Here is a 27675-nt window from a genome sequence, read left to right on the forward strand (position 1 = left end):
TGGAAAAAAATATATAAACCTCTGGTAACACCAGCAATTTTTTTTAACTTAGTCCAACTACGACCAAGCTACTGGAAAATGTAGTCATATTATTCGCTGAATTACATAGTTCCATACTCCCCAACACTGCTGACAACTGTCTTTTAAAAGAGAACAAGTATAGTTCATCCTGACACCTTCCATGTCTTCCAAATGTTGCTAAACGGGAGGTGAGGGAACACTGACATTTTAAAGAGTGTTTTTGATGTATTTGTGTCTCTTTTACTGTAAATGTAATGTATAAAGTCACCACATAGACAAGTCAAACACCGCTGGTGCTCCAGGTCCAGATCTCCCGGTAAGAGTCCACCCCCTGGTGGACTACAGCGGAACTGTCACCACATTACAGTTACCGTGGAGACCACTCAACAAAGCTTGTCTAGTTGTTTTGGTTGGAGAGCTTGGCTAGCTAGAGGATAAATACGAGCCAGTTACCTAGCTAACTTACAATAAGTACACAAACATAACAAGCATCTGCACCACCATGGCTCACGTTAGGACATACAGACCAGACGTCCGTGTTGGAAACTGGAGGGAGGACGTTACATTGGAGGAGGTGAGTCTGTCTCCAGAAGAGCACAGTTGCTACAGGCATGGCTAGCTAATTAAAGAATTATGCCCGAGAAGCCGGTGTTGGAAGGATATATTGGCACAATGTGAAGTTGGCGTTAAAGTATTATTAGTTGGTGCTTAGATATTCGACATACTACTTATTATTATTATTCCAGCGCCTCCTACAGCCTTTATGCTAGAAACGCCATTCCAACTTTGATTGTTGATTGTATACAACTTTTCGATGCGTGGTATAGGTTTATGATATGTGGTATAGGTTTATGATGTGTGGTATATGATTATGATGTGTGGTATAGGTTTATGATGTGTGGTATAGGTTTTATGATGTGTGGTATAGGTTTTATGATGTGTGGTATAGGTTTTATGATGTGTGGTATAGGTTTATGATATGTGGTATAGGTTTATGATGTGTGGTATATGTTTTATGATGTGTGGTATAGGTTTATGATGTGTGGTATAGGTTTTATGATGTGTGGTATAGGTTTGATGATGTGTGGTATAGGTTTTATGATGTGTGGTATAGGTTTTATGATGTGTGGTATAGGTTTTATGATGTGTGGTATAGGTTTTATGATGTGTGGTATAGGTTTATGATATGTGGTATAGGTTTTATGATATGTGGTATAGGTTTTATGATGTGTGGTATAGGTTTTATGATATGTGGTATAGATTTTATGATATGTGGTATAGGTTTTATGATGTGTGGTATAGGTTTTATGATGTGTGGTATAGGTTTTATGATGTGTGGTATAGGTTTTATGATGTGTGGTATAGGTTTTATGATGTGTGGTATAGATTTTATGATATGTGGTATAGGTTTTATGATGTGTGGTATAGGTTTTATGATGTGTGGTATAGATTTTATGATGTGTGGTATAGGTTTGATGTGGTATAGATTTGATGTGGTATATGTTTTATGATGTGTGATGTCTGCTGTAGGTTTTATGGAATCCATTTTGTTGTCCCCCCATCTGCTTTCATGGCATTTCATTAAGATTCTAAGGCTTCCTATTGTGACATCACTTCCAACCGTCATTTTCTCATGCAACTTTTGACCCAAATCAGCTAATTATTCCCACTTTGCAACCACTTAGACAAAATATTCCAAGCTTACCAGCTTCGTATACTTCTCTGCTACTCAAATCTGGCGTTTGGACCAAACTTAACATTCGGATCAATATTTACAGCAATTTAAGTAACCACATCAACATTTTCTGTAACATTTTTGCAAACAACATCAATTTTGACCACTACCACGAAAAGTTAGTGTATGGGCTATTCGTCTACGGAATCTAAATATTCAATACGGAACTTATGGTACAGTTGTTTTTGTAACTGCATTACCACGTGTTTTTCAAACTGCCGTTTTGACCACAACCACATACAACAATCTGACAGCAACCACACAACTGCTTACCATATCTAGTGACAACAACCACACAATTACATACCACAACCACACAACTTCTGACCATACAACTTCTGATCACACATTTAACTATTGACCATATCCAAACTACCGACCACAACTTCTGACAAAATCAAATGAATGTCGATGGTATTTAAAAATGACATTTTTACACTTCTTTCACTTCCACAAACAAACGTATAAAGAGCTTTAGCTAGCTCCACCAACTTTCATTACAACTTACAACTTTACTTGTAAAGAGCATTAGCTAGCTCCACCAACTTTCTTTACAACTTACAACTTTACTTGTAAAGAGCATTAGCTAGCTCCACCAACTTTCATTACAACTTACAACTTTACTTGTAAAGAGCATTAGCTAGCTCCACCAACTTTCTTTACAACTTACAACTTTACTTGTAAAGAGCATTAGCTAGCTCCACCAACTTTCATTACAACTTACAACTTTACTTGTAAAGAGCGTTAGCTAGCTCCACCAACTTTCTTTACAACTTACAACTTTACTTGTAAAGAGCATTAGCTAGCTCCACCAACTTTCATTACAACTTACAACTTTACTTGTAAAGAGCATTAGCTAGCTCCACCAACTTTCATTACAACTTACAACTTTACTTGTAAAGAGCTTTAGCTAGCTCCACCAACGTTCTTTACAACTTACAACTTTACTTGTAAAGAGCATTAGCTAGCTCCACCAACTTTCTTTACAACTTACAACTTTACTTGTAAAGAGCTTTAGCTAGCTCCACCAACTTTCATTACAACTTACAACTTTACTTGTAAAGAGCATTAGCTAGCTCCACCAACTTTCATTACAACTTACAACTTTACTTGTAAAGAGCTTTAGCTAGCTCCACCAACTTTCATTACAACTTACAACTTTACTTGTAAAGCTCTTTAGCTAGCTCCACCAACTTTCATTACAACTTACAACTTTACTTGTAAAGAGCATTAGCTAGCTCCACCAACTTTCTTTACAACTTACAACTTTACTTGTAAAGAGCATTAGCTAGCTCCACCAACTTTCTTTACAACTTACAACTTTACTTGTAAAGAGCATTAGCTAGCTCCACCAACTTTCATTACAACTTACAACTTTACTTGTAAAGAGCTTTAGCTAGCTCCACCAACTTTCTTTACAACTTACAACTTTACTTGTAAAGAGCTTTAGCTAGCTCCACCAACTTTCATTACAACTTACAACTTTACTTGTAAAGAGCATTAGCTAGCTCCACCAACTTTCATTACAACTTACAACTTTACTTGTAAAGAGCATTAGCTAGCTCCACCAACTTTCATTACAATTTACAACTTTACTTGTAAAGAGTTTTATCTAGCTCCACCAACTTACAACTTTACTTGTAAAGAGCTTTAGCTAGCTCCACCAACTTTCATTACAACTTACAACTTTACTTGTAAAGAGCTTTAGCTAGCACCACCAACTTTCATTACAACTTACAACTTTACTTGTAAAGAGCTTTAGCTAGCTCCACCAACTTTCATTACAACTTACAACTTTACTTGTAAAGTTACCGTCTAGTTTTTATACAATATTATTTTTGTTTGGGGACTTCACTGATGTCTCTGTCCTTGGCGCGCACACATGCACACACACACACACACACACACACACACACACACACACACACACACACACACACACACACACACACACACTGAGCTGTGTCTCTCCACACAGGACACACTGAAGGACTTCTTGGATAGGAAGGAGAGGGGAGAGCTGATGGTGCAGAAAACTGGGTTCCTCAAACAAAACATCCTCAAACAGGTCAGAGTATCTTAAATAAGACATCAGTCAGTCTTATACCCCCCCCGTCCCCCGTCCCCACCTGTCTTTTCCTACTAGCTGACATTTCTGAAAGCTACTTTGTTGAGGACAAATGTACTTACTATGACTGAGATATGTAGTTTTTCCACCTAGATGAATGCATTAACTGTATCACTCTGGATAAGTTTCTGCTAAATAACTAAAATGTAATGTAAAGTGTGTGTGTGTGTGTGTGTGTGTGTGTGTGTGTGTGTGTGTGTGTGTGTGTGTGTGTGTGTGTGTGTGTGTGTGTGTGTGTGTGTGTGTGTGTGTGTGTGTGTGTGTGTAGGTTAGCCTGTCTGTTTCTGTGGGAGGTGCAGTGTGTTTTGGTGATGTTGTGATGCTGGTGAATGTGTGCGGAGACAACAGCTGCTCAGTCAGCATCTACGCTGACCTGACCAACCTGGGGGAGGGGCCTTGTCCAGGTACACACACGCGTGCCATAACTCTATCCCTGAGGGACAGTTACTAAGCCAGAAGTAATATTTAGGATTTTCAAAAGTCAAGCTTCATCCATGTCACCAATGTGGATACTGTCCAATGATGGTGATGATAGTGATGATGATGATGATAGTGATGATGGTGATAGTGGTGATAGTGATGATGATGATAGTGGTAATGATGATAGTGGTCATAGTGATGATGATGAAGATGATAGTGGTGATAGTGATGATGATAGTGGTGATAGTGATGATGATAGTGGTGATGATGATAGTGGTGATAGTGATGATGATGATAGTGGTGATGATGATGATGATGATGATAGTAGTGATAGTGATGGTGATGATGATAGTGGTGATAGTGATGATGATGGTAGTGGTGATTATGATGATGATAGTGGTGATAGTGGTGATAGTGATGGTGATGATAGTGATGATAGTGGTGGTGATGATGATGATAGTGATGATGATGGTGATAGTGGTGATGGTGATGGTGATGATGAGTGGCGACGATCAACAGTGTTGATAGTGATGATGATGGTGATAGTGATGATGATGATAGTGGTGATGATGATAGTGGTGATAGTGATGATGATGATAGTGGTGATAGTGATGATGATGATAGTAGTGATGGTGATGGTGATGATGATGATAGTGGCGATGATGATAGTGATGGTGATAGTGATGATGATGATGATAGTGGTGATGGTGATGATAGTGGTGATGATGATGGTGATAGTGGTGATGATGATAGTGGTGATGGTAATGGTGATAATGATGATGGTGATAGTGGTGGTGATGATGATGATAGTGATGATGGTGATGATAGTGGTGATGATGATGATAGTGATGGTAGTGATGGTGATAGTGATGATAGGGATAATGATAGTGATGCTGATGATGGTGATAGTGGTGATTGTGATGATGACCATGATAGTGATGACAGTGATGATAGCAATGATGACAGCGATGATAGCAATGATGACAGCGATGATAGCAATGATGATAGTGATGCTGATGATATTGATAGTGATGATAATGATGATGATAGTAATGATAGCAATGATGATAGTGACAATGATGATAGTGATGATAGTGACGATGATGATAGTGGTGATGACAGTGACGGTGATGATGATAGTGATGATGATAATGATGGTGATGATGATGATAATATAAACCCTGTTTGTCTCTCTAGCCATTCAGGCTCCCTGTGGGGTCAGTGGGGGGAGGAGTCTGCAGCCATGCACACGCAACGCATTCATCATCAGCAGGTGCACGCACACACACACACACACACACACACATACACACACACACACACACACACACACACACACACACACACACACACACACACACACACACACACACACACACACATACACACACACACACACACATACACACACACACACACACACACAGAGGAATAGGTGTTTTTTAACATTGCGGTGTGTGTCCAGTGTGGATGGCAGTGCAGAGGGAGAGCCTCTGCGCTACAATCAGAGTTTCGCCCTCAGAACAACTAGTGGCTTTGCTGGAGGGGTGAGTTCCAGAGACACACACACATAAACATCTAACACTATACATATTAGACCTCTATAAGAAAAATACATTAACCTAACCGTAATCCATAGAACTACATTATATACCTCTATAATATAATACATAACCCCAACCCATAGAACTACATATTATACCTCTATAATATAATGTATACATTTAACCTAACCCATAGAACTACATATTGGAACTCTAATATACAATTAGAACTCTAATTTACATACATTTAAATTCTCTTTAATATGATCTCTGTGGGAGAGTACCCCTAACCTCTAACAGACATGTACCCCTGACCCCTAACATACATGTATCCCTGACCCCTAACCCCTTACAGACATGTATCCCTGACCCCTAACCCTAACCGACATGTATCCCTGACCCCTAACCCCTAACAGACATGTATCCCTGACCCCTAACCCTAACAGACATGTATCCCTGACCCCTAACCCCTTACAGACATGTATCCCTGACCCCTAACCCTAACCGACATGTATCCCTGACCCCTAACCCCTAACAGACATGTATCCCTGACCCCTAACCCTAACCGACATGTATCCCTGACCCCTAACCCCTTACAGACATGTATCCCTGACCCCTAACCCCTAACAGACATGTAACCCTGACCCCTAACAGACATGTAACCCTGACCCCTAACAGACATGTAACCCTGACCCCTAACAGACATGTAACCCTGACCCCTAACAGACATGTATCCCTGACCCCTAACCCTAACAGACATGTAACCCTGACCCCTAACAGACATGTAACCCTGACCCCTAACAGACATGTAACCCTGACCCCTAACAGACATGTAACCCTGACCCCTAACAGACATGTAACCCTAACCCCTTACAGACATGTAACCCTGACCCCTAACCCCTTACAGACATGTAACCCTGACCCATAACCCCTTACAGACATGTATCCCTGACCCCTAACCCTAACCGACATGTATCCCTGACCCCTAACCCCTTACAGACATGTATCCCTGACCCCTAACCCCTAACAGACATGTATCCCTGACCCCTAACCCCTAACCGACATGTATCCCTGACCCCTAACCCCTAACCGACATGTATCCCTGACCCCTAACCCCTAACAGACATGTATCCCTGACCCCTAACCCTAACAGACATGTAACCCTGACCCCTAACAGACATGTAACCCTGACCCCTAACAGACATGTAACCCTGACCCCTAACAGACATGTAACCCTGACCCCTAACAGACATGTAACCCTAACCCCTTACAGACATGTAACCCTGACCCATAACCCCTTACAGACATGTAACCCTGACCCCTAACCCCTTACAGACATGTAACCCTGACCCCTAACCCCTTACAGACATGTAACCCTGACCCCTAACCCCTTACAGACATGTAACCCTGACCCCTAACCCCTTACAGACATGTAACCCTGACCCCTAACCCCTTACAGACATGTAACCCTGACCCCTAACCCCTTACAGACATGTAACCCTGACCCATAACCCCTTACAGACATGTATCCCTGACCCCTAACCCTAACCGACATGTATCCCTGACCCCTAACCCCTTACAGACATGCAACCCTGACCCCTAACCCCTTACAGACATGTATCCCTGACCCCTAACAGACATGTATCCCTGACCCCTAACCCCTAACAGACATGTATCCCTGACCCCTAACCCCTAACCGACATGTATCCCTGACCCCTAACAGACATGTATCCCTGACCCCTAACCCCTAACAGACATGTAACCCTGACCACTAACCCCTTAGAGACATGTATCCCTGACCCCTAACCCCTTACAGACATGTATCCCGGACCCCTAACCCCTTACAGACATTTAACCCTGACCCCTAACCCTAACCGACATGTAACCCTGACCCCTAACCCCTAACAGACATGTATCCCTGACCCCTAACCCCTTACAGACATGTATCCCCGACCCCTAATTAGCCCCTTACAGACATGTATCCCTGACCCCTAACCCCTAACCGACATGTATCCCTGACCCCTAACCCCTTACAGACATGTATCCCTGACCCCTAACCCTAACAGACATGTATCCCTGACCCCTTACCCTAACCGACATGTAACCCTGACCCCTAACCCCTAACTAACCCCTTACAGACATGTAACCCTGACCCCTAACCCCTTACAGACATGTATCCCTGACCCCTAACCCTAACCGACATGTATCCCTAACCACTTACAAACATGTATCCCTGACCCCTAACAGACATGTATCCCTGACCCCTAACCCCTAACAGACATGTAACCCTGACCCCTTACCCCTTACAGACATGTATCCCTGACCCCTAACCCTAACAGACATGTATCCCTGACCCCTAACCCTAACCGACATGTATCCCTGACCCCTAACAGACATGTAACCCTGACCCCTAACCCCTAACAGACATGTATCCCTGACCCCTAACAGACATGTATCCCTGACCCCTAACATACATGTATCCCTAACCCCTAACAGACATGTATCCCTGACCCCTAACAGACATGTATCCCTGACCCCTAACCCTTAAAATACATGTTTGTCTGACCCCTAACCCCTAACAGACACGTACCATGGAACTAGAGAAAGCACCAGCTTTAATACTATGCATACTGAATGTGTGTGTGTGTTTTACAGTTGTATCTGACGAGTGACCACAAGACCTTCCAGAAGGTGATTGCTATTTTTTTCATTGAAGGACTGACCCTTAACAGACATGAATCCCTGACCCCTAACAGACATGAATCCCTGACCCCTAACAGACATGTATCCCCGACCCCTGACTGACATGTATCCCCGACCCCTGACAGACATGTATCCTCGACCACTAACAGACATGTATTCCCGACCCCTGACAGACATGTATCCCCGACCCCTGACAGACATGTATCCCCGACCCCTGACAGACATGTATCCCTGACCCCTGACAGACATGTATCCCTGACCCCTGACAGACATGTATCCCTGACCCCTGACAGACATGTATCTCTGACCCCTGACTGACATGTATCCCCGACCCCTGACAGACATGTATCCTCGACCCCTAACAGACATGTATTCCCGACCCCTGACAGACATGTATCCCCGACCCCTGACAGACATGTATCCCTGACCCCTGACAGACATGTATCCCTGACCCCTGACAGACATGTATCCCTGACCCCTGACAGACATGTTTTCCCGACCCCTGACAGACATGTATCCCCGACCCCTGACAGACATGTATCCCTGACCCCTGACAGACATGTATCCCTGACCCCTGACAGACATGTATCCCTGACCCCTGACAGACATGTATCCCTGACCCCTGACCCCTAACAGACATGTATCCCTGACCCCTGACCCCTGACAGACATGTATCCCTGACCCCTAACAGACATGTATCCCTGACCTCGGACAGACATGTATCCCTGACCCCTGACAGACATGTATCCCTGACCCCTGACAGACATGTATCCCTGACCCCTGACAGACATGTAACTCTTTCTTTCATTGAAGGACTGCTTCATTCATGTCTCCTGGATTGTCTTCAGGCATTCTTCACTTAATCTTCATTTTTTTCTTACTTTATTTTTATCTCAGTTTTCTTTCTTATCGTTTCTGTGAGGTATATTTTAGCTAGGTTATGAAATATGCTTTGCAAATAAAGTTTGCTGTGATTTGAAGTGTGCCAAGAAGTCCCGCCTCCAGGAAGTGATCATGGAGCATCAGGCTAACTTCCTGTCCTGGTGGAAGGTTCTACACAATGACCCTCATGAAAGACTGGAGCATGAGGGGCTGCCTGTTCCTGTACGTAAAGAAAACAACACACACACACAGTTCTGTTATCAGTAGACCAGTTTATACCTTGTGGTAGCATGGGGTATTTGTGATCCGATCAACATTATCCAATCACTATCTGATCAACATTTGACGTGTCTACCCTTTGTTTTAAAATGTGTCCCTTTTCTGTCTACTGTGTCCACATTGTGACCAGACTTCCTGGTCCCTCTCTATATGCAAATCATTTGACAGATATTCTTTGAAAATAAGATTTTTTATTTTAAGACACTTATTGATGCTATATGTCAATGGTGCCACCTGTCAATGATTTGAGGGCAGTATAATGATGGTTTGACCATCCAGATCTGTTTACACTTGTTAGATATCCAGACACAATGAGCCCCTGTCTACCTCCAGGTGCGGTCAGGAACTTCTGATCTGTCTCTCTACTGGTCAACAGTAAAGTGATATAACTCTGTGTCTCTACTGGTCAACAGTAAAGTGATATAACTCTGTGTCTCTACAGGCCAACAGTAAAGTGATGTAACTCTGTGTCTCTATAGGCCAACAGTAAAGTGATATAACTCTGTGTCTCTACTGGTCAACAGTAAAGTGATGTAACTCTGTGTCTCTACAGGCTAACAGTAAAGTGATATAACTCTGTGTCTCTACTGGTCAACAGTAAAGTGATATAACTCTGTGTCTCTACAGGCCAACAGTAAAGTGATGTAACTCTGTGTCTCTACAGGCCAACAGTAAAGTGATGTAACTCTGTGCCTCTCTACAGGCCAACAGTAAAGTGATATAACTCTGTGTCTCTACAGGCCAACAGTAAAGTGCTCATCTCCCACTGCAAGACCAACCAGGCTCTAGCTGTTCTAGGACAACACATCCTGTGGTAAAACTTTACTTGACATTTCACATTAGAGAACCCTGTAAAGGTTACACAGGATAGAAGCAGCCGTAGTCTATGTTGTATTTTGTAGTAATCGCAGTACTAGTATCTAATATTAAACCTATTCCTGCAGGACTCTGTATGGTACTACTACTAGTAGTAGTAATAGTAATCAAATCAAATCAAAATCAAATTTATTTATATAGCCCTTCGTACATCAGCTGATATCTCAAAGTGCTGTACAGAAACCCAGCCTAAAACCCCAAACAGCAAGCAATGCAGGTGTAGAAGCACGGTGGCTAGGAAAAACTCCCTAGAAAGGCCAATACCTAGGAAGAAACCTAGAGAGGAACCAGGCTATGTGGGGTGGCCAGTCCTCTTCTGGCTGTGCCGGGTGGAGATTATAACAGAACATGGTCAAGATGTTCAATGTTCATAAATGACCAGCATGGTCGAATAATAATAAGGCAGAACAGTTGAAACTAGAGCAGCAGCACAGTCAGGTGGAAGTTGAAACTGGAGCAGCAGCATGGCCAGGTAGACTGGGGACAGCAAGGAGTCATCATGTCAGGTAGTCCTGGGGCATGGTCCTAGGGCTCAGGTCAGTTGAAACTGGAACAGCAGCATGGCCAGGTGGACTGGGGACAGCAAGGAGTCATCATGTCAGGTAGTCCTGGGGCATGGTCCTAGGGCTCAGGTCCTCCGAGAGAGAGAAAGAAAGAGAGAAGGAGAGAATTAGAGAACGCACACTTAGATTCACACAGGACACCGAATAGGACAGGAGAAGTACTCCAGATATAACAAACTGACCCCAGCCCCCCGACACATAAACTACTGCAGCATAAATACTGGAGGCTGAGACAGGAGGGGTCAGGAGAGTAGTTAGTTTCAACAGAACTCCATATGAGGGATAGTAGTAGTAGTAGTAGTAGTATTAGTTATATAGTGTATTATTTCAACAGAACTCCATATGAGGGATAGTAGTAGTAGTAAGTATGGTAGTATTTTTTAAATTGAACCTTTATTTAACTAGGCAAGTCAGTTAAGAACAAATTCTTATTTACAATGACGGCCTACACCGGCCAAACCCGGACGACGCTGGGCCAATTGTGCGCCACCCTATGGGACTTCCAATCACGGCCGATTGTGATACAGCCTGGATTCGAACCAGGGTGTCTGTAGTGACATCTCAAGCACTAAGATGTAGTGCCTTAGAACACTTTGCCACTCGGGAGCCCAACCCTAGTAGTTGTAGTTGTAGTATTATTAGTAGTAGTTGTAGTATTATTATTATTAGTATTAGTTGTAGCTAGTAGTACTACAGTTGTATTATTGTTTATTATTGTACCTAACAGGAGTCCATATGGTAAAGAATATGAGGTGACAATAGTATTGTAGTAGTAGCTAATAGTACTACAGTTGTAATATTGTGTATTAATGTGTCTAGCATAACTATGTATGGAAAAGAATAAGAGGTGGCAGTAGTAGTGTGGTAGTAGCTAGTAGTACTACAGTAGTAATATATTGTGTCTAACAGGACTCTGTATGGTAAAGAATATAAGGTGGCAGTAGTAGTAGTAGTTTTACTATAGTAGTCGCAGTAGCAGTATCTAGTAGTAGAATTAGTAGTATTAGTATTTTATTAGTAGAATTAGTGTTGTAGTAGCAGTAGTAAAAGCAGTATTATAGTAGTAATATTGTGTATTATTGTGTCTAACAGGACTCTGTATGGTAAAGATTACACTAGTAGTAGTAGCAGTAATAGTAGTATTATTGTAGTAGTAGTAAGTAGTAGTACTACAGTAGTAATATTGTGGATTATTGTGGCTAACAGGGCTCCATATGGTAAAGAATACGAGACAGCAGTAGGAGTAGTAGTAATCCCTAAAATGGCACCGAAGAAGAAGGCAGATGTTTTACATGCCCCCAACCTATTGTGTTTTTTTGTTCATTTATCTGCGTTGTTTTTTACTTATTTTGTACATAATGTTGCCGCTACCGTCTCTTATGACCGAAAATAACTTCTGGACATCAGGACTGCAATTACTCACCACGGACTTCCTTTAACGAGTCTAACGGGGACAACGCGTACTATATACTGCTTTCTCAGGAACAGGCCCAGATCCCCGTGATTTGCGTGAAGAGAAGGCGGAGAAAAAGGGTCCGGAGGGCGGGCTGCCTACTGAGAATGAACCCCCACATCCTTCCATTCAGCTAGCAAACGTGCAATCTTTGGACAATAAAATAGAGGACCTACGTGGAAGATTAAACTACCAAGGTACTTTCTTGTATACTGGAGCCTCAGAATGGAATGAGTTGCCTCAGCCAATAAAAACAACGTCCTCTCTGGACAGCTTTAAAAGTAAAGTAAAAAATATGTTTGATGTCTTCTATGCCCATATAAATAACCCCTATGATGTAACTGGAATGACGAGATAGATGTTCTTGTTTTATTATTTCACTGCCATACCGTGTTCGATCTTGTCTCAAGAGGACCACAATGGAAATAAGTCCCAGACTTTATTGTGTGTTATCCTCGATGATTTTATTCATGTGCATGTATGGCTTTTAAGTTTAATGTGTGCTTGTTTTTTAAAATGGTTGAATTAATAAACTAAACAGGACATTCAAAACTGTATCTTATCCTTCACGGAGTCGTGGCTGAACGACGACACTATCAACATACAGCTGGCTGGTTATACGCCACATCGGCAGGATAGAACAGCGGCGGCGGACTATGTATTTTTGTAAACAACAGCTGGTGCACGATATCTAAGGAAGTCTCGAGGTTTTGCTCGCCTGAGGAAGACTATCTCATGATAAGCTGGAGACCACACTGTCTACCTAGAGAGTTTTCATCTGTATTTTTCGTAACTGTTTACATACCACCACAGTCAGCTTGTAACGGTTGTCATCGGTGGAAAGAGAGGACCAAAGCGCAGCGTGGTAACTGTTCATCTTTTTTTAATGAAACTGAACACTTCAAAATAAAAAACAACAAAGTGAAAACCGAAACAGTTCTATCTGGTGTAGACACACAAAGACTGAAAATAACCACCCACAAAACACAAAGGAAAACAGGCTACCTAAATATGGTTCTCAATCAGGGACAACGATAGACAGCTGCCTCTGATTGAGAACCATATCAGCCAAACACAGAAATAGAAAATATAGAAAAACTAACAGACTGCCCACCCCAACTCACGCTCTGACCATACTAAATAAAGTCCAAACAAAGGAATAAAGGTCAGAACGTGACAGTACCCCCCCCCCCCCCCCCCAAAGGTGCGGACTCCGGACGCAAAACCTGAACCTATAGGGGAGGGGCTGGGTGGGCGTTTGTCCGCGGTGGCGGCTCTGACGCAGGACGTGGACCCCACTTCACCACAGTTTTTGTCCGCCTCCTCCACCGCCCCCGTGGCCTCTTATGAGCAGCGACCCTCGCCGCCGACCTCGGACTGGGGACCCTCGGCACGGGTCCCGAATGGACGGGAGATTCCGGCAGCGCCGGACAGGCGGGAGACTCCTGGCTGGCTGACGACTCTGGCAGCTCCTGGCTGACTGGCGGCTCAGGACAGACTGGCGGCTCTGGCGGCTCAGGACAGACTGAACGCTCAGGAGAGACGGGAGGCTCTGGCGTCTCAGGACAGACAGGAGGCTCTGGCGGCTCAGGACAGACGGGATGCTCTGGCGGCTCAGGACAGACGGGAGGCTCTGGCGGCTCAGGACAGACGGGATACTGTGGCGGCTCAGGACAGACGGGAGACTCTGGCGGCTCTGGACAGGCGGGAGCACCTGTAGGGAGAAAACGGAGAGACAGCCTGGTGCGGGGGGCTGCCACCGGAGGGCTGGTGCGTGGAGCTCTTGAGCACCGAGCCTGCTCAACCTTACCTGTTTGAATGCTCCCCGTAGCCAGGCCAGTGTGGAGAGGTGGAATAGCCTGTGCTAGCGAACCGGGGACACCATGCGTAAGGCTGGTGCCATGTATGCCGGCCCGAGGAGACGCACTGGAGACCAGATGCGTAGAGCCGGCTTCATGGCACCTTGCTCGATGCCCACTCTAGCCCGGCCGCTACGAGGAGCTGGAATGTACCGCGCCGGGCTATGCACACGCACCGGGGACACCGTGCGCTCCACCGCATAACACGGTGCCTGAACCACCCACCCCAACAGTGAAACCCAGGCTACCTAAGTATGATTCTCAATCAGAGACAACTAACAACACCTGCCTCTGATTGAGAACCATACGAGGCCGAAACAGAAATCAAACATAGAAAAACTAACATAGACTAAATAAAAACAAAACAAAGGAATAAGTCAGAACATGACACAGCTGGCACTAAGACAGCATTGAATGAGCTGTATTCCGCCATAATCGCTGCTGCTGTCCCTTCTTCACAACGCTGTCTGTGTGGGTGGACGATTTCAGTTTGTCCGTGATGTGTACACCGAGGAACTTCAAAACTTTCCACCTTCTCCACTACTGTCCCGTCAATGTGGATAGGGGGCTGCTCCCTCTGCTGTTTCCTGAAGTCCACGATCATCTCCTTTGTTTTGCTGACAGTGAGTGTGAGGTTATTTTCCTGACACCACACTCCGAGGGCCCTCACCTCCTCCCTGTAGGCCGTCTCGTCGTTGTTGGTATTCAAGCCTACCACTGTGGTGTCGTCTGCAAACTTGAGGATTGTGTTGGAGGCGTGCATGGCCACATGGTCATGGGTGAACAAGGGAGTACAGGAGAGGGCTCAGAACGCACCCTTGTGGGGCCCCAGTGTTGAGGATCAGCGGGGTGGAGATGTTGTTACCTACCCTCACCACCTGGGGGCGACCCGTCAGGAACTCCAGGACCCAGGGTCTCGAGCTTAATGATGAGTATGGAAGGTACTATGGTGTTAAATGCTGAGCTGTAGTTGATGAACAGCATTCTTACATAGGTATTCCTCTTGTTCAGATGGGTTAGGGCAGTGTGATTGTGATTGTGTCGTCTGTAGACTTATTGGGGCGGTAAGCAAATTGGAGTGGGTCTAGGGTGTCAGGTAGGGTGGAGGTGATATGGTCCTTTTTTTAAATAAAAAATAAAAAAATTCTCCCCAATTTCGTGGTATCCAATTGTTGTAGTAGCTACTATCTTGTCTCATCGCTACAACTCCCGTACGGGCTCGGAAGAGACGAAGGTTGAAAGTCATGCGTCCTCCGATACACAACCCAACCAGCCATACTGCTTCTTAACACAGCGCGCATCCAACCCGGAAGCCAGCCGCACCAATGTGTCGGAGGGTACACCGTGCACCTGGCAACCTTGGTTAGCACTCACTGCGCCCGGCCCACCACAGGAGTCGCTGATGCGCGATGAGACAAGGACATCCCTACCGACCAAGCCCTCCCTAACCCGGACGACGCTAGGCCAATTATGCGTCGCCCCACGGACCTCCCGGTCGCGGCCGGTTACGACAGAGCCTGGGCGCGAACCCAGGGACTCTGATGGCACAGCGCCCTTAACCACTGCACCACCCGGGAGGCCGTGATATGGTCCTTGACTAGTCTCTCAAAGCACTTCATGATGACGGAAGTGAGTGCTACAGGGCGGTAGTCATTTAGCTCAGTTACCTTAGCTTTCTTGGGAACAGGAACAATGGTGGCCCTCTTGAAGCATGTGGGAACAGCAGACTGTTCCCACAAGAAGTTGTTTAGTCCGTCTGGGAGCAAAACATCCTGGTCAGTGACGGGGCAGGTTTTCTTTTTGTAGTCCGTGATTGACTGTAGACCCTGCCACATACGTCTTGTGTCTGAGCCGTTGAATTGCGACTCTACTTTGTCTCTATACTGATGCTTAGCTTGTTTGATTGCCTTGCGGAGGGAATAGCTACACTGTTTGTATCCGGTCATGTTTCCGGTCACCTTGCCCTGATTAAAAGCAGTGGTTCGTGCTTTCAGTTTCGCGCGAATCTGCGGTCAATCCGCGGTTTCTGGTTTGGGAATGTTTTAATGTTTGTTGTGGGTACGACATTGCCGGTGCACTTGCTAATAAACTCGCTCACCGAATCAGTGTATTCATCAATGTTGTTGTTTGACGCAATGCGGAACATATCCCAATCCACGTGATCGAAGCAATCTTGAAGCGTGGAATCAGATTGGTCGGACCAGCGTTGAACAGACCTGAACGTGGGAGCTTCCTGTTTTAGTCTCTGCCATCGATGTGTCTGCTTGGGGGGGAATATATGCGGCTGTGATTATAATCAAAGAGGATTCTCTTGGTAGATAATGCGGTCGACATTTGATTGTGAAGTCAGGTGAACAGAAGGACTTGAGTTCCTGTATGTTGTTATGATCACACCACGTCTTGTTAATCATAAGGCATACCCCCCCGCCCCTCTTTTTACCAGAAAGATGCTTGTTTCTGTCGGCGCGATGCGTGAAGAAACCAGCTGGCTGTCCCGACTCCGATAGCGTGTCTCGAGTGAGCCATGTTTCCGCCGTGAAGCAAAGAACGTTACAGTCTCTTATGTCTCTCTGGAATGTAACCCTTGCTCGGATTTCACCAACCTTGTTGTCAAGAGACTGGACATTGGCGAGTAGTATGCTCAGGAGTGGGGCGCGATGTGCCCGTCTCCGGAGCCTGACCAGAAGACTGCTTCGTCTGCCCCTTTTATGGCATCGTTGTTTTGGTTCGCCGGCTGGGATCCGATCCATTGTCCTGGGTGGTGGGCAAAACACAGGATCCGCTTTGGGAAAGTCAATGACTTTGTAAGTGAGGAGCACAGATAAGTAGGCAATAATCCAAGCACAAAAGATGTTTCAGTGTTTCAGGCTTCTTGTTGGAGGGTAGGGCCACCTCACCATGTTCTGTAGATCACAGTGATGGGTGAGTGGTCTTGCATTAGTTCTAAATCTAAGTGACTTGTGATACACAGTGCCCAGTATCTGAAGGATGCTGGCTGAGGTTTGCATGTGTCTTGTCTTTGGCATCATTAAAAGTGAAGACTTATTTTATCAAATCGATAAAATGACCTGACCAACCTGGGGGAGGGGCCTTGTCCAGGTACACACACGCGTGCCATAACTCTATCCCTGAGGGACAGTTACTAAGCCAGAAGTAATATTTAGGATTTTCAAAAGTCAAGCTTCATCCATGTCACCAATGTGGATACTGTCCAATGATGGTGATGATAGTGATGATGATGATGATAGTGATGATGGTGATAGTGGTGATAGTGATGATGATGATAGTGGTAATGATGATAGTGGTCATAGTGATGATGATGAAGATGATAGTGGTGATAGTGATGATGATAGTGGTGATAGTGATGATGATAGTGGTGATGATGATAGTGGTGATAGTGATGATGATGATAGTGGTGATGATGATGATGATGATGATAGTAGTGATAGTGATGGTGATGATGATAGTGGTGATAGTGATGATGATGGTAGTGGTGATTATGATGATGATAGTGGTGATAGTGGTGATAGTGATGGTGATGATAGTGATGATAGTGGTGGTGATGATGATGATAGTGATGATGATGGTGATAGTGGTGATGGTGATGGTGATGATGAGTGGCGACGATCAACAGTGTTGATAGTGATGATGATGGTGATAGTGATGATGATGATAGTGGTGATGATGATAGTGGTGATAGTGATGATGATGATAGTGGTGATAGTGATGATGATGATAGTAGTGATGGTGATGGTGATGATGATGATAGTGGCGATGATGATAGTGATGGTGATAGTGATGATGATGATGATAGTGGTGATGGTGATGATAGTGGTGATGATGATGGTGATAGTGGTGATGATGATAGTGGTGATGGTAATGGTGATAATGATGATGGTGATAGTGGTGGTGATGATGATGATAGTGATGATGGTGATGATAGTGGTGATGATGATGATAGTGATGGTAGTGATGGTGATAGTGATGATAGGGATAATGATAGTGATGCTGATGATGGTGATAGTGGTGATTGTGATGATGACCATGATAGTGATGACAGTGATGATAGCAATGATGACAGCGATGATAGCAATGATGACAGCGATGATAGCAATGATGATAGTGATGCTGATGATATTGATAGTGATGATAATGATGATGATAGTAATGATAGCAATGATGATAGTGACAATGATGATAGTGATGATAGTGACGATGATGATAGTGGTGATGACAGTGACGGTGATGATGATAGTGATGATGATAATGATGGTGATGATGATGATAATATAAACCCTGTTTGTCTCTCTAGCCATTCAGGCTCCCTGTGGGGTCAGTGGGGGGAGGAGTCTGCAGCCATGCACACGCAACGCATTCATCATCAGCAGGTGCACGCACACACACACACACACACACACACATACACACACACACACACACACACACACACACACACACACACACACACACACACACACACACACACACACACACACACACTACACACACACACACACACATACACACACCACACACACTGCACACACACACTGGAGGCTGAGACAGGAGGGGTCAGGAGAGTAGTTAGTTTCAACAGAACTCCATATGAGGGATAGTAGTAGTAGTAGTAGTAGTATTAGTTATATAGTGTATTATTTCAACAGAACTCCATATGAGGGATAGTAGTAGTAGTAAGTATGGTAGTATTTTTTAAATTGAACCTTTATTTAACTAGGCAAGTCAGTTAAGAACAAATTCTTATTTACAATGACGGCCTACACCGGCCAAACCCGGACGACGCTGGGCCAATTGTGCGCCACCCTATGGGACTTCCAATCACGGCCGATTGTGATACAGCCTGGATTCGAACCAGGGTGTCTGTAGTGACATCTCAAGCACTAAGATGTAGTGCCTTAGAACACTTTGCCACTCGGGAGCCCAACCCTAGTAGTTGTAGTTGTAGTATTATTAGTAGTAGTTGTAGTATTATTATTATTAGTATTAGTTGTAGCTAGTAGTACTACAGTTGTATTATTGTTTATTATTGTACCTAACAGGAGTCCATATGGTAAAGAATATGAGGTGACAATAGTATTGTAGTAGTAGCTAATAGTACTACAGTTGTAATATTGTGTATTAATGTGTCTAGCATAACTATGTATGGAAAAGAATAAGAGGTGGCAGTAGTAGTGTGGTAGTAGCTAGTAGTACTACAGTAGTAATATATTGTGTCTAACAGGACTCTGTATGGTAAAGAATATAAGGTGGCAGTAGTAGTAGTAGTTTTACTATAGTAGTCGCAGTAGCAGTATCTAGTAGTAGAATTAGTAGTATTAGTATTTTATTAGTAGAATTAGTGTTGTAGTAGCAGTAGTAAAAGCAGTATTATAGTAGTAATATTGTGTATTATTGTGTCTAACAGGACTCTGTATGGTAAAGATTACACTAGTAGTAGTAGCAGTAATAGTAGTATTATTGTAGTAGTAGTAAGTAGTAGTACTACAGTAGTAATATTGTGGATTATTGTGGCTAACAGGGCTCCATATGGTAAAGAATACGAGACAGCAGTAGGAGTAGTAGTAATCCCTAAAATGGCACCGAAGAAGAAGGCAGATGTTTTACATGCCCCCAACCTATTGTGTTTTTTTGTTCATTTATCTGCGTTGTTTTTTACTTATTTTGTACATAATGTTGCCGCTACCGTCTCTTATGACCGAAAATAACTTCTGGACATCAGGACTGCAATTACTCACCACGGACTTCCTTTAACGAGTCTAACGGGGACAACGCGTACTATATACTGCTTTCTCAGGAACAGGCCCAGATCCCCGTGATTTGCGTGAAGAGAAGGCGGAGAAAAAGGGTCCGGAGGGCGGGCTGCCTACTGAGAATGAACCCCCACATCCTTCCATTCAGCTAGCAAACGTGCAATCTTTGGACAATAAAATAGAGGACCTACGTGGAAGATTAAACTACCAAGGTACTTTCTTGTATACTGGAGCCTCAGAATGGAATGAGTTGCCTCAGCCAATAAAAACAACGTCCTCTCTGGACAGCTTTAAAAGTAAAGTAAAAAATATGTTTGATGTCTTCTATGCCCATATAAATAACCCCTATGATGTAACTGGAATGACGAGATAGATGTTCTTGTTTTATTATTTCACTGCCATACCGTGTTCGATCTTGTCTCAAGAGGACCACAATGGAAATAAGTCCCAGACTTTATTGTGTGTTATCCTCGATGATTTTATTCATGTGCATGTATGGCTTTTAAGTTTAATGTGTGCTTGTTTTTTAAAATGGTTGAATTAATAAACTAAACAGGACATTCAAAACTGTATCTTATCCTTCACGGAGTCGTGGCTGAACGACGACACTATCAACATACAGCTGGCTGGTTATACGCCACATCGGCAGGATAGAACAGCGGCGGCGGACTATGTATTTTTGTAAACAACAGCTGGTGCACGATATCTAAGGAAGTCTCGAGGTTTTGCTCGCCTGAGGAAGACTATCTCATGATAAGCTGGAGACCACACTGTCTACCTAGAGAGTTTTCATCTGTATTTTTCGTAACTGTTTACATACCACCACAGTCAGCTTGTAACGGTTGTCATCGGTGGAAAGAGAGGACCAAAGCGCAGCGTGGTAACTGTTCATCTTTTTTTAATGAAACTGAACACTTCAAAATAAAAAACAACAAAGTGAAACCGAAACAGTTCTATCTGGTGTAGACACACAAAGACTGAAAATAACCACCCACAAAACACAAAGGAAAACAGGCTACCTAAATATGGTTCTCAATCAGGGACAACGATAGACAGCTGCCTCTGATTGAGAACCATATCAGCCAAACACAGAAATAGAAAATATAGAAAAACTAACAGACTGCCCACCCCAACTCACGCTCTGACCATACTAAATAAAGTCCAAACAAAGGAATAAAGGTCAGAACGTGACAGTACCCCCCCCCCCCCCCCCCAAAGGTGCGGACTCCGGACGCAAAACCTGAACCTATAGGGGAGGGGCTGGGTGGGCGTTTGTCCGCGGTGGCGGCTCTGACGCAGGACGTGGACCCCACTTCACCACAGTTTTTGTCCGCCTCCTCCACCGCCCCCGTGGCCTCTTATGAGCAGCGACCCTCGCCGCCGACCTCGGACTGGGGACCCTCGGCACGGGTCCCGAATGGACGGGAGATTCCGGCAGCGCCGGACAGGCGGGAGACTCCTGGCTGGCTGACGACTCTGGCAGCTCCTGGCTGACTGGCGGCTCAGGACAGACTGGCGGCTCTGGCGGCTCAGGACAGACTGAACGCTCAGGAGAGACGGGAGGCTCTGGCGTCTCAGGACAGACAGGAGGCTCTGGCGGCTCAGGACAGACGGGATGCTCTGGCGGCTCAGGACAGACGGGAGGCTCTGGCGGCTCAGGACAGACGGGATACTGTGGCGGCTCAGGACAGACGGGAGACTCTGGCGGCTCTGGACAGGCGGGAGCACCTGTAGGGAGAAAACGGAGAGACAGCCTGGTGCGGGGGGCTGCCACCGGAGGGCTGGTGCGTGGAGCTCTTGAGCACCGAGCCTGCTCAACCTTACCTGTTTGAATGCTCCCCGTAGCCAGGCCAGTGTGGAGAGGTGGAATAGCCTGTGCTAGCGAACCGGGGACACCATGCGTAAGGCTGGTGCCATGTATGCCGGCCCGAGGAGACGCACTGGAGACCAGATGCGTAGAGCCGGCTTCATGGCACCTTGCTCGATGCCCACTCTAGCCCGGCCGCTACGAGGAGCTGGAATGTACCGCGCCGGGCTATGCACACGCACCGGGGACACCGTGCGCTCCACCGCATAACACGGTGCCTGAACCACCCACCCCAACAGTGAAACCCAGGCTACCTAAGTATGATTCTCAATCAGAGACAACTAACAACACCTGCCTCTGATTGAGAACCATACGAGGCCGAAACAGAAATCAAACATAGAAAAACTAACATAGACTAAATAAAAACAAAACAAAGGAATAAGTCAGAACATGACACAGCTGGCACTAAGACAGCATTGAATGAGCTGTATTCCGCCATAATCGCTGCTGCTGTCCCTTCTTCACAACGCTGTCTGTGTGGGTGGACGATTTCAGTTTGTCCGTGATGTGTACACCGAGGAACTTCAAAACTTTCCACCTTCTCCACTACTGTCCCGTCAATGTGGATAGGGGGCTGCTCCCTCTGCTGTTTCCTGAAGTCCACGATCATCTCCTTTGTTTTGCTGACAGTGAGTGTGAGGTTATTTTCCTGACACCACACTCCGAGGGCCCTCACCTCCTCCCTGTAGGCCGTCTCGTCGTTGTTGGTATTCAAGCCTACCACTGTGGTGTCGTCTGCAAACTTGAGGATTGTGTTGGAGGCGTGCATGGCCACATGGTCATGGGTGAACAAGGGAGTACAGGAGAGGGCTCAGAACGCACCCTTGTGGGGCCCCAGTGTTGAGGATCAGCGGGGTGGAGATGTTGTTACCTACCCTCACCACCTGGGGGCGACCCGTCAGGAACTCCAGGACCCAGGGTCTCGAGCTTAATGATGAGTATGGAAGGTACTATGGTGTTAAATGCTGAGCTGTAGTTGATGAACAGCATTCTTACATAGGTATTCCTCTTGTTCAGATGGGTTAGGGCAGTGTGATTGTGATTGTGTCGTCTGTAGACTTATTGGGGCGGTAAGCAAATTGGAGTGGGTCTAGGGTGTCAGGTAGGGTGGAGGTGATATGGTCCTTTTTTTAAATAAAAAATAAAAAAATTCTCCCCAATTTCGTGGTATCCAATTGTTGTAGTAGCTACTATCTTGTCTCATCGCTACAACTCCCGTACGGGCTCGGAAGAGACGAAGGTTGAAAGTCATGCGTCCTCCGATACACAACCCAACCAGCCATACTGCTTCTTAACACAGCGCGCATCCAACCCGGAAGCCAGCCGCACCAATGTGTCGGAGGGTACACCGTGCACCTGGCAACCTTGGTTAGCACTCACTGCGCCCGGCCCACCACAGGAGTCGCTGATGCGCGATGAGACAAGGACATCCCTACCGACCAAGCCCTCCCTAACCCGGACGACGCTAGGCCAATTATGCGTCGCCCCACGGACCTCCCGGTCGCGGCCGGTTACGACAGAGCCTGGGCGCGAACCCAGGGACTCTGATGGCACAGCGCCCTTAACCACTGCACCACCCGGGAGGCCGTGATATGGTCCTTGACTAGTCTCTCAAAGCACTTCATGATGACGGAAGTGAGTGCTACAGGGCGGTAGTCATTTAGCTCAGTTACCTTAGCTTTCTTGGGAACAGGAACAATGGTGGCCCTCTTGAAGCATGTGGGAACAGCAGACTGTTCCCACAAGAAGTTGTTTAGTCCGTCTGGGAGCAAAACATCCTGGTCAGTGACGGGGCAGGTTTTCTTTTTGTAGTCCGTGATTGACTGTAGACCCTGCCACATACGTCTTGTGTCTGAGCCGTTGAATTGCGACTCTACTTTGTCTCTATACTGATGCTTAGCTTGTTTGATTGCCTTGCGGAGGGAATAGCTACACTGTTTGTATCCGGTCATGTTTCCGGTCACCTTGCCCTGATTAAAAGCAGTGGTTCGTGCTTTCAGTTTCGCGCGAATCTGCGGTCAATCCGCGGTTTCTGGTTTGGGAATGTTTTAATGTTTGTTGTGGGTACGACATTGCCGGTGCACTTGCTAATAAACTCGCTCACCGAATCAGTGTATTCATCAATGTTGTTGTTTGACGCAATGCGGAACATATCCCAATCCACGTGATCGAAGCAATCTTGAAGCGTGGAATCAGATTGGTCGGACCAGCGTTGAACAGACCTGAACGTGGGAGCTTCCTGTTTTAGTCTCTGCCATCGATGTGTCTGCTTGGGGGGGAATATATGCGGCTGTGATTATAATCAAAGAGGATTCTCTTGGTAGATAATGCGGTCGACATTTGATTGTGAAGTCAGGTGAACAGAAGGACTTGAGTTCCTGTATGTTGTTATGATCACACCACGTCTTGTTAATCATAAGGCATACCCCCCCGCCCCTCTTTTTACCAGAAAGATGCTTGTTTCTGTCGGCGCGATGCGTGAAGAAACCAGCTGGCTGTCCCGACTCCGATAGCGTGTCTCGAGTGAGCCATGTTTCCGCCGTGAAGCAAAGAACGTTACAGTCTCTTATGTCTCTCTGGAATGTAACCCTTGCTCGGATTTCACCAACCTTGTTGTCAAGAGACTGGACATTGGCGAGTAGTATGCTCAGGAGTGGGGCGCGATGTGCCCGTCTCCGGAGCCTGACCAGAAGACTGCTTCGTCTGCCCCTTTTATGGCATCGTTGTTTTGGTTCGCCGGCTGGGATCCGATCCATTGTCCTGGGTGGTGGGCAAAACACAGGATCCGCTTTGGGAAAGTCAATGACTTTGTAAGTGAGGAGCACAGATAAGTAGGCAATAATCCAAGCACAAAAGATGTTTCAGTGTTTCAGGCTTCTTGTTGGAGGGTAGGGCCACCTCACCATGTTCTGTAGATCACAGTGATGGGTGAGTGGTCTTGCATTAGTTCTAAATCTAAGTGACTTGTGATACACAGTGCCCAGTATCTGAAGGATGCTGGCTGAGGTTTGCATGTGTCTTGTCTTTGGCATCATTAAAAGTGAAGACTTATTTTATCAAATCGATTCTCTGTAATTATTATTACGTGATTAAACTAATAATGTACATTTTATTAACTAGGAAGTCGGGGAACCATGGAAAATCTTCAGATTACAGTTATGCTTTTCCGAATATAACTCTTCAGATATTTTAATATCTGATCAATTAGTCTTCTATTAATGAATTATTATTAGTCTTCTATTAATTAATTATTATATCAGTCTCATCTGAATGTTGTAAATTGTTGGTTATCTGCATGAACCCAGCCTTTACTATAAATCATCCATACACCAGTTGGCTTAATCATTTATTTACTAACTAAATAACCACAGAAATGCACAAACAGTAGATATTGGTTACTAAAAATAATAGAGAAGATTCCCTAGTGGGCTAAACCGATATGACGGCTTGGTGGACAAAGGGAAGGGGGTGGGACTGAGAAAGAGCGGGAAAGACAAAAATGGATTCATTACACAGTCTATAATTATATACATTGAAATGCTAATCCTTCACACTCATTCGAGAATAATTGCAAGTACATATTTATTGTGTGTCATTGTTGTCTTCTCTTTTGGAATCCAGTCCGTCTGCTGGAGAGTTCAGTCTTTCTTTCTGTTTCCCTGAAGATCAAAGTATTTTGTGGTTAGAATGGATACTTCAGAGAACCATTCAGAAATGATCTCATAGACTAGATGTTTCGGCGGTTGTCGGTATTCGCATCCCAGGTTTACATCATTTTTAGCTGCAGACTAGTAATTAGTATCTAAGATTTGCTCTTATTCTGAAGGGATCGATAGTCTCGGAGTTGAACCATTTCCAGCCGTGTAGCCAATGCTCCACGGGGTTATGGTTAGGAATTCAACAACCAATGCAATCACAGCTCACGCTGTTGGTTTGCTTAGTCTTGGTACACAAACCTGTGCCACCTCAGCTTACACTAAGGTATGCGTGATCTTAACTATTCACAATCACAGCTCACGCTGGCTTGCTTAGTCTGAAGAGGATTTTCTTGGGAGGGGATTTTATTCATAACAGTAGAAGAGGGCGCTTCCATGACACCTGATCATGTCTGTGGTCACGGGGGCGGGCCAATGACTTAGTTAAAGTTTAAAGGGAATACAATTCTCTCACATTAAAGGTTTAACATCACATTACATCATTTCACAAATAGTTTCATCTATACTCATTCAAATGATACAATAATTAGATGCAAAAACCATAATTGAGAAATGTACACATTCAGAGATATAGTTGTGTGTGTTTTCTGTCCTTCGTGAGGTCACCAAATGAAACACCCTCAACATAGCTGTCCCTTAAGTGTCCACGGACCCTTCCCACATTCTTACAAGTGGACATATAGTTTACTTTTCCCATTTTGGGGATTTAGTTCATCCACGTGAAATCCTGTGTTCACTCTGTGGTCTCTCTCTGCATGGCCAGGGCGACCTGAGATAACAGAACCTGGGTGTAGAAGAGAGTGAGAGAGGGGGAAGCCATGATCTATACCCAGAAAGGGCCACGTCATGACACATGTAAACTATATTAGGTCTTTCCTGACACATGAAGAAAGATTTATTCCTGAAATAAAACCCAACTTTTGAGATACAAATTGTATGTGCTGTTTCAAATGACGTTTTTAATCTATCCAGACACCAAGATAAGAGGCCTTTCAATGTGTTGATAATTTACTGTTCAAATCTGTCTGCTTTGAGATTGGAAAAAAATATCAACTGTCTTTCCATTGGTGAAGTTGTTTCTGAATGTCGTCAAATTATGAAAAGCATCTTCAATTTAGAGGCACAGGATTGTAGCAGTATAGTAGTAATATTGTGTATAATTGTGTCTGACAGGACTCTGTATGGTAAAGGATATGAGGTGGCAGTAGTGTAGTAGTAGTGCTAGTATTATTGTCTCTAACAGGACTCTGCATGGTAAAGAATATAAGGTGACAGCAGTAGCAGTAGTGCAGTAGTGATATTATGTATTATTGTGTCTTAACAGAACTATGTATGGTAAAGAATACGAGGTGACAGCAGTAGCAGTAGTGTGAGTAGCTAGTAGTATGGTAGTAATCTTGTATATATTATTGTCTCTAACAGGACTCTGCATGGTAAAGAATATGATGTGACAATAGTCATAGTGTAGTAGTAGTGGTATTGATGTAGTAGTAATATTATATATTGTTGCAGGACTCTGTATGGCAAATAATACGAGGTGGCAGTAGTAGTAGTATTGTAATAGTGTAGTATTAGTACTAATGTAGTAGTAGTAGTATTGTAATAGTGTAGAAGTAATATTATATTGTATATTCCTGCAGGACTCCGTATGGTAAAGAATATGAGGTGACAGCCCACACCTTCCTGGACTCCCATAAGGCTGAGCGAGACATCAACCATTGGCTGCTGGTGACCGCTGACCCTGCAGGGGCCGGGCTTACTCTTCTGGACCACCCATAGACACACAATGGCACTTAACACACACACAACAGGGAATATGAAATTAAGTGGCACAGTTTCAATAAAGGTTTGATTCTGATCA

The 27675-nt window shown here is 44.7% G+C and overlaps 1 protein-coding gene across 2 annotated transcripts; it reads left to right on the top strand.

Moving 5' to 3' along the window:
- Positions 1-381: 381 nt before the first annotated feature.
- On the top strand, positions 382-27675 carry cfap161 (cilia and flagella associated protein 161). 2 transcript variants are annotated; one of them, XM_031832860.1, is made up of 9 exons: positions 383-595; positions 3735-3824; positions 4153-4288; positions 5502-5577; positions 5770-5851; positions 8504-8539; positions 9533-9655; positions 10453-10526; positions 27455-27675. In XM_031832860.1, the coding sequence occupies exons 1-9, from the start codon at positions 524-526 to the stop codon at positions 27591-27593; spliced, it is 828 nt and encodes a 275-aa protein (XP_031688720.1). In that variant the 5' UTR covers positions 383-523; the 3' UTR covers positions 27594-27675. The 2 variants fall into 2 exon arrangements, with proteins under 2 accessions (XP_031688721.1, XP_031688720.1); XM_031832861.1 differs by lacking the exon at positions 8504-8539 and having other exon boundaries at positions 382-595.

Source organism: Oncorhynchus kisutch, linkage group LG10, assembly GCF_002021735.2.
Source record: "Oncorhynchus kisutch isolate 150728-3 linkage group LG10, Okis_V2, whole genome shotgun sequence".
Classification (NCBI taxonomy): Eukaryota; Metazoa; Chordata; class Actinopteri; order Salmoniformes; family Salmonidae; genus Oncorhynchus; species Oncorhynchus kisutch.

Coding starts and splice junctions, on each gene's coding strand:
- cfap161 (XM_031832860.1), top strand. CDS start 524: ATGGCTCACGTTAGGACATACAGACCAGACGTCCGTGTTGGAAACTGG. Junction 3,825..4,152: donor AACAAAACATCCTCAAACAG/GTCAGAGTATCT, acceptor GTGTGTGTGTAG/GTTAGCCTGTCTGTTTCTGT. Junction 9,656..10,452: donor ATGAGGGGCTGCCTGTTCCT/GTACGTAAAGAA, acceptor GTGTCTCTACAG/GCCAACAGTAAAGTGCTCAT.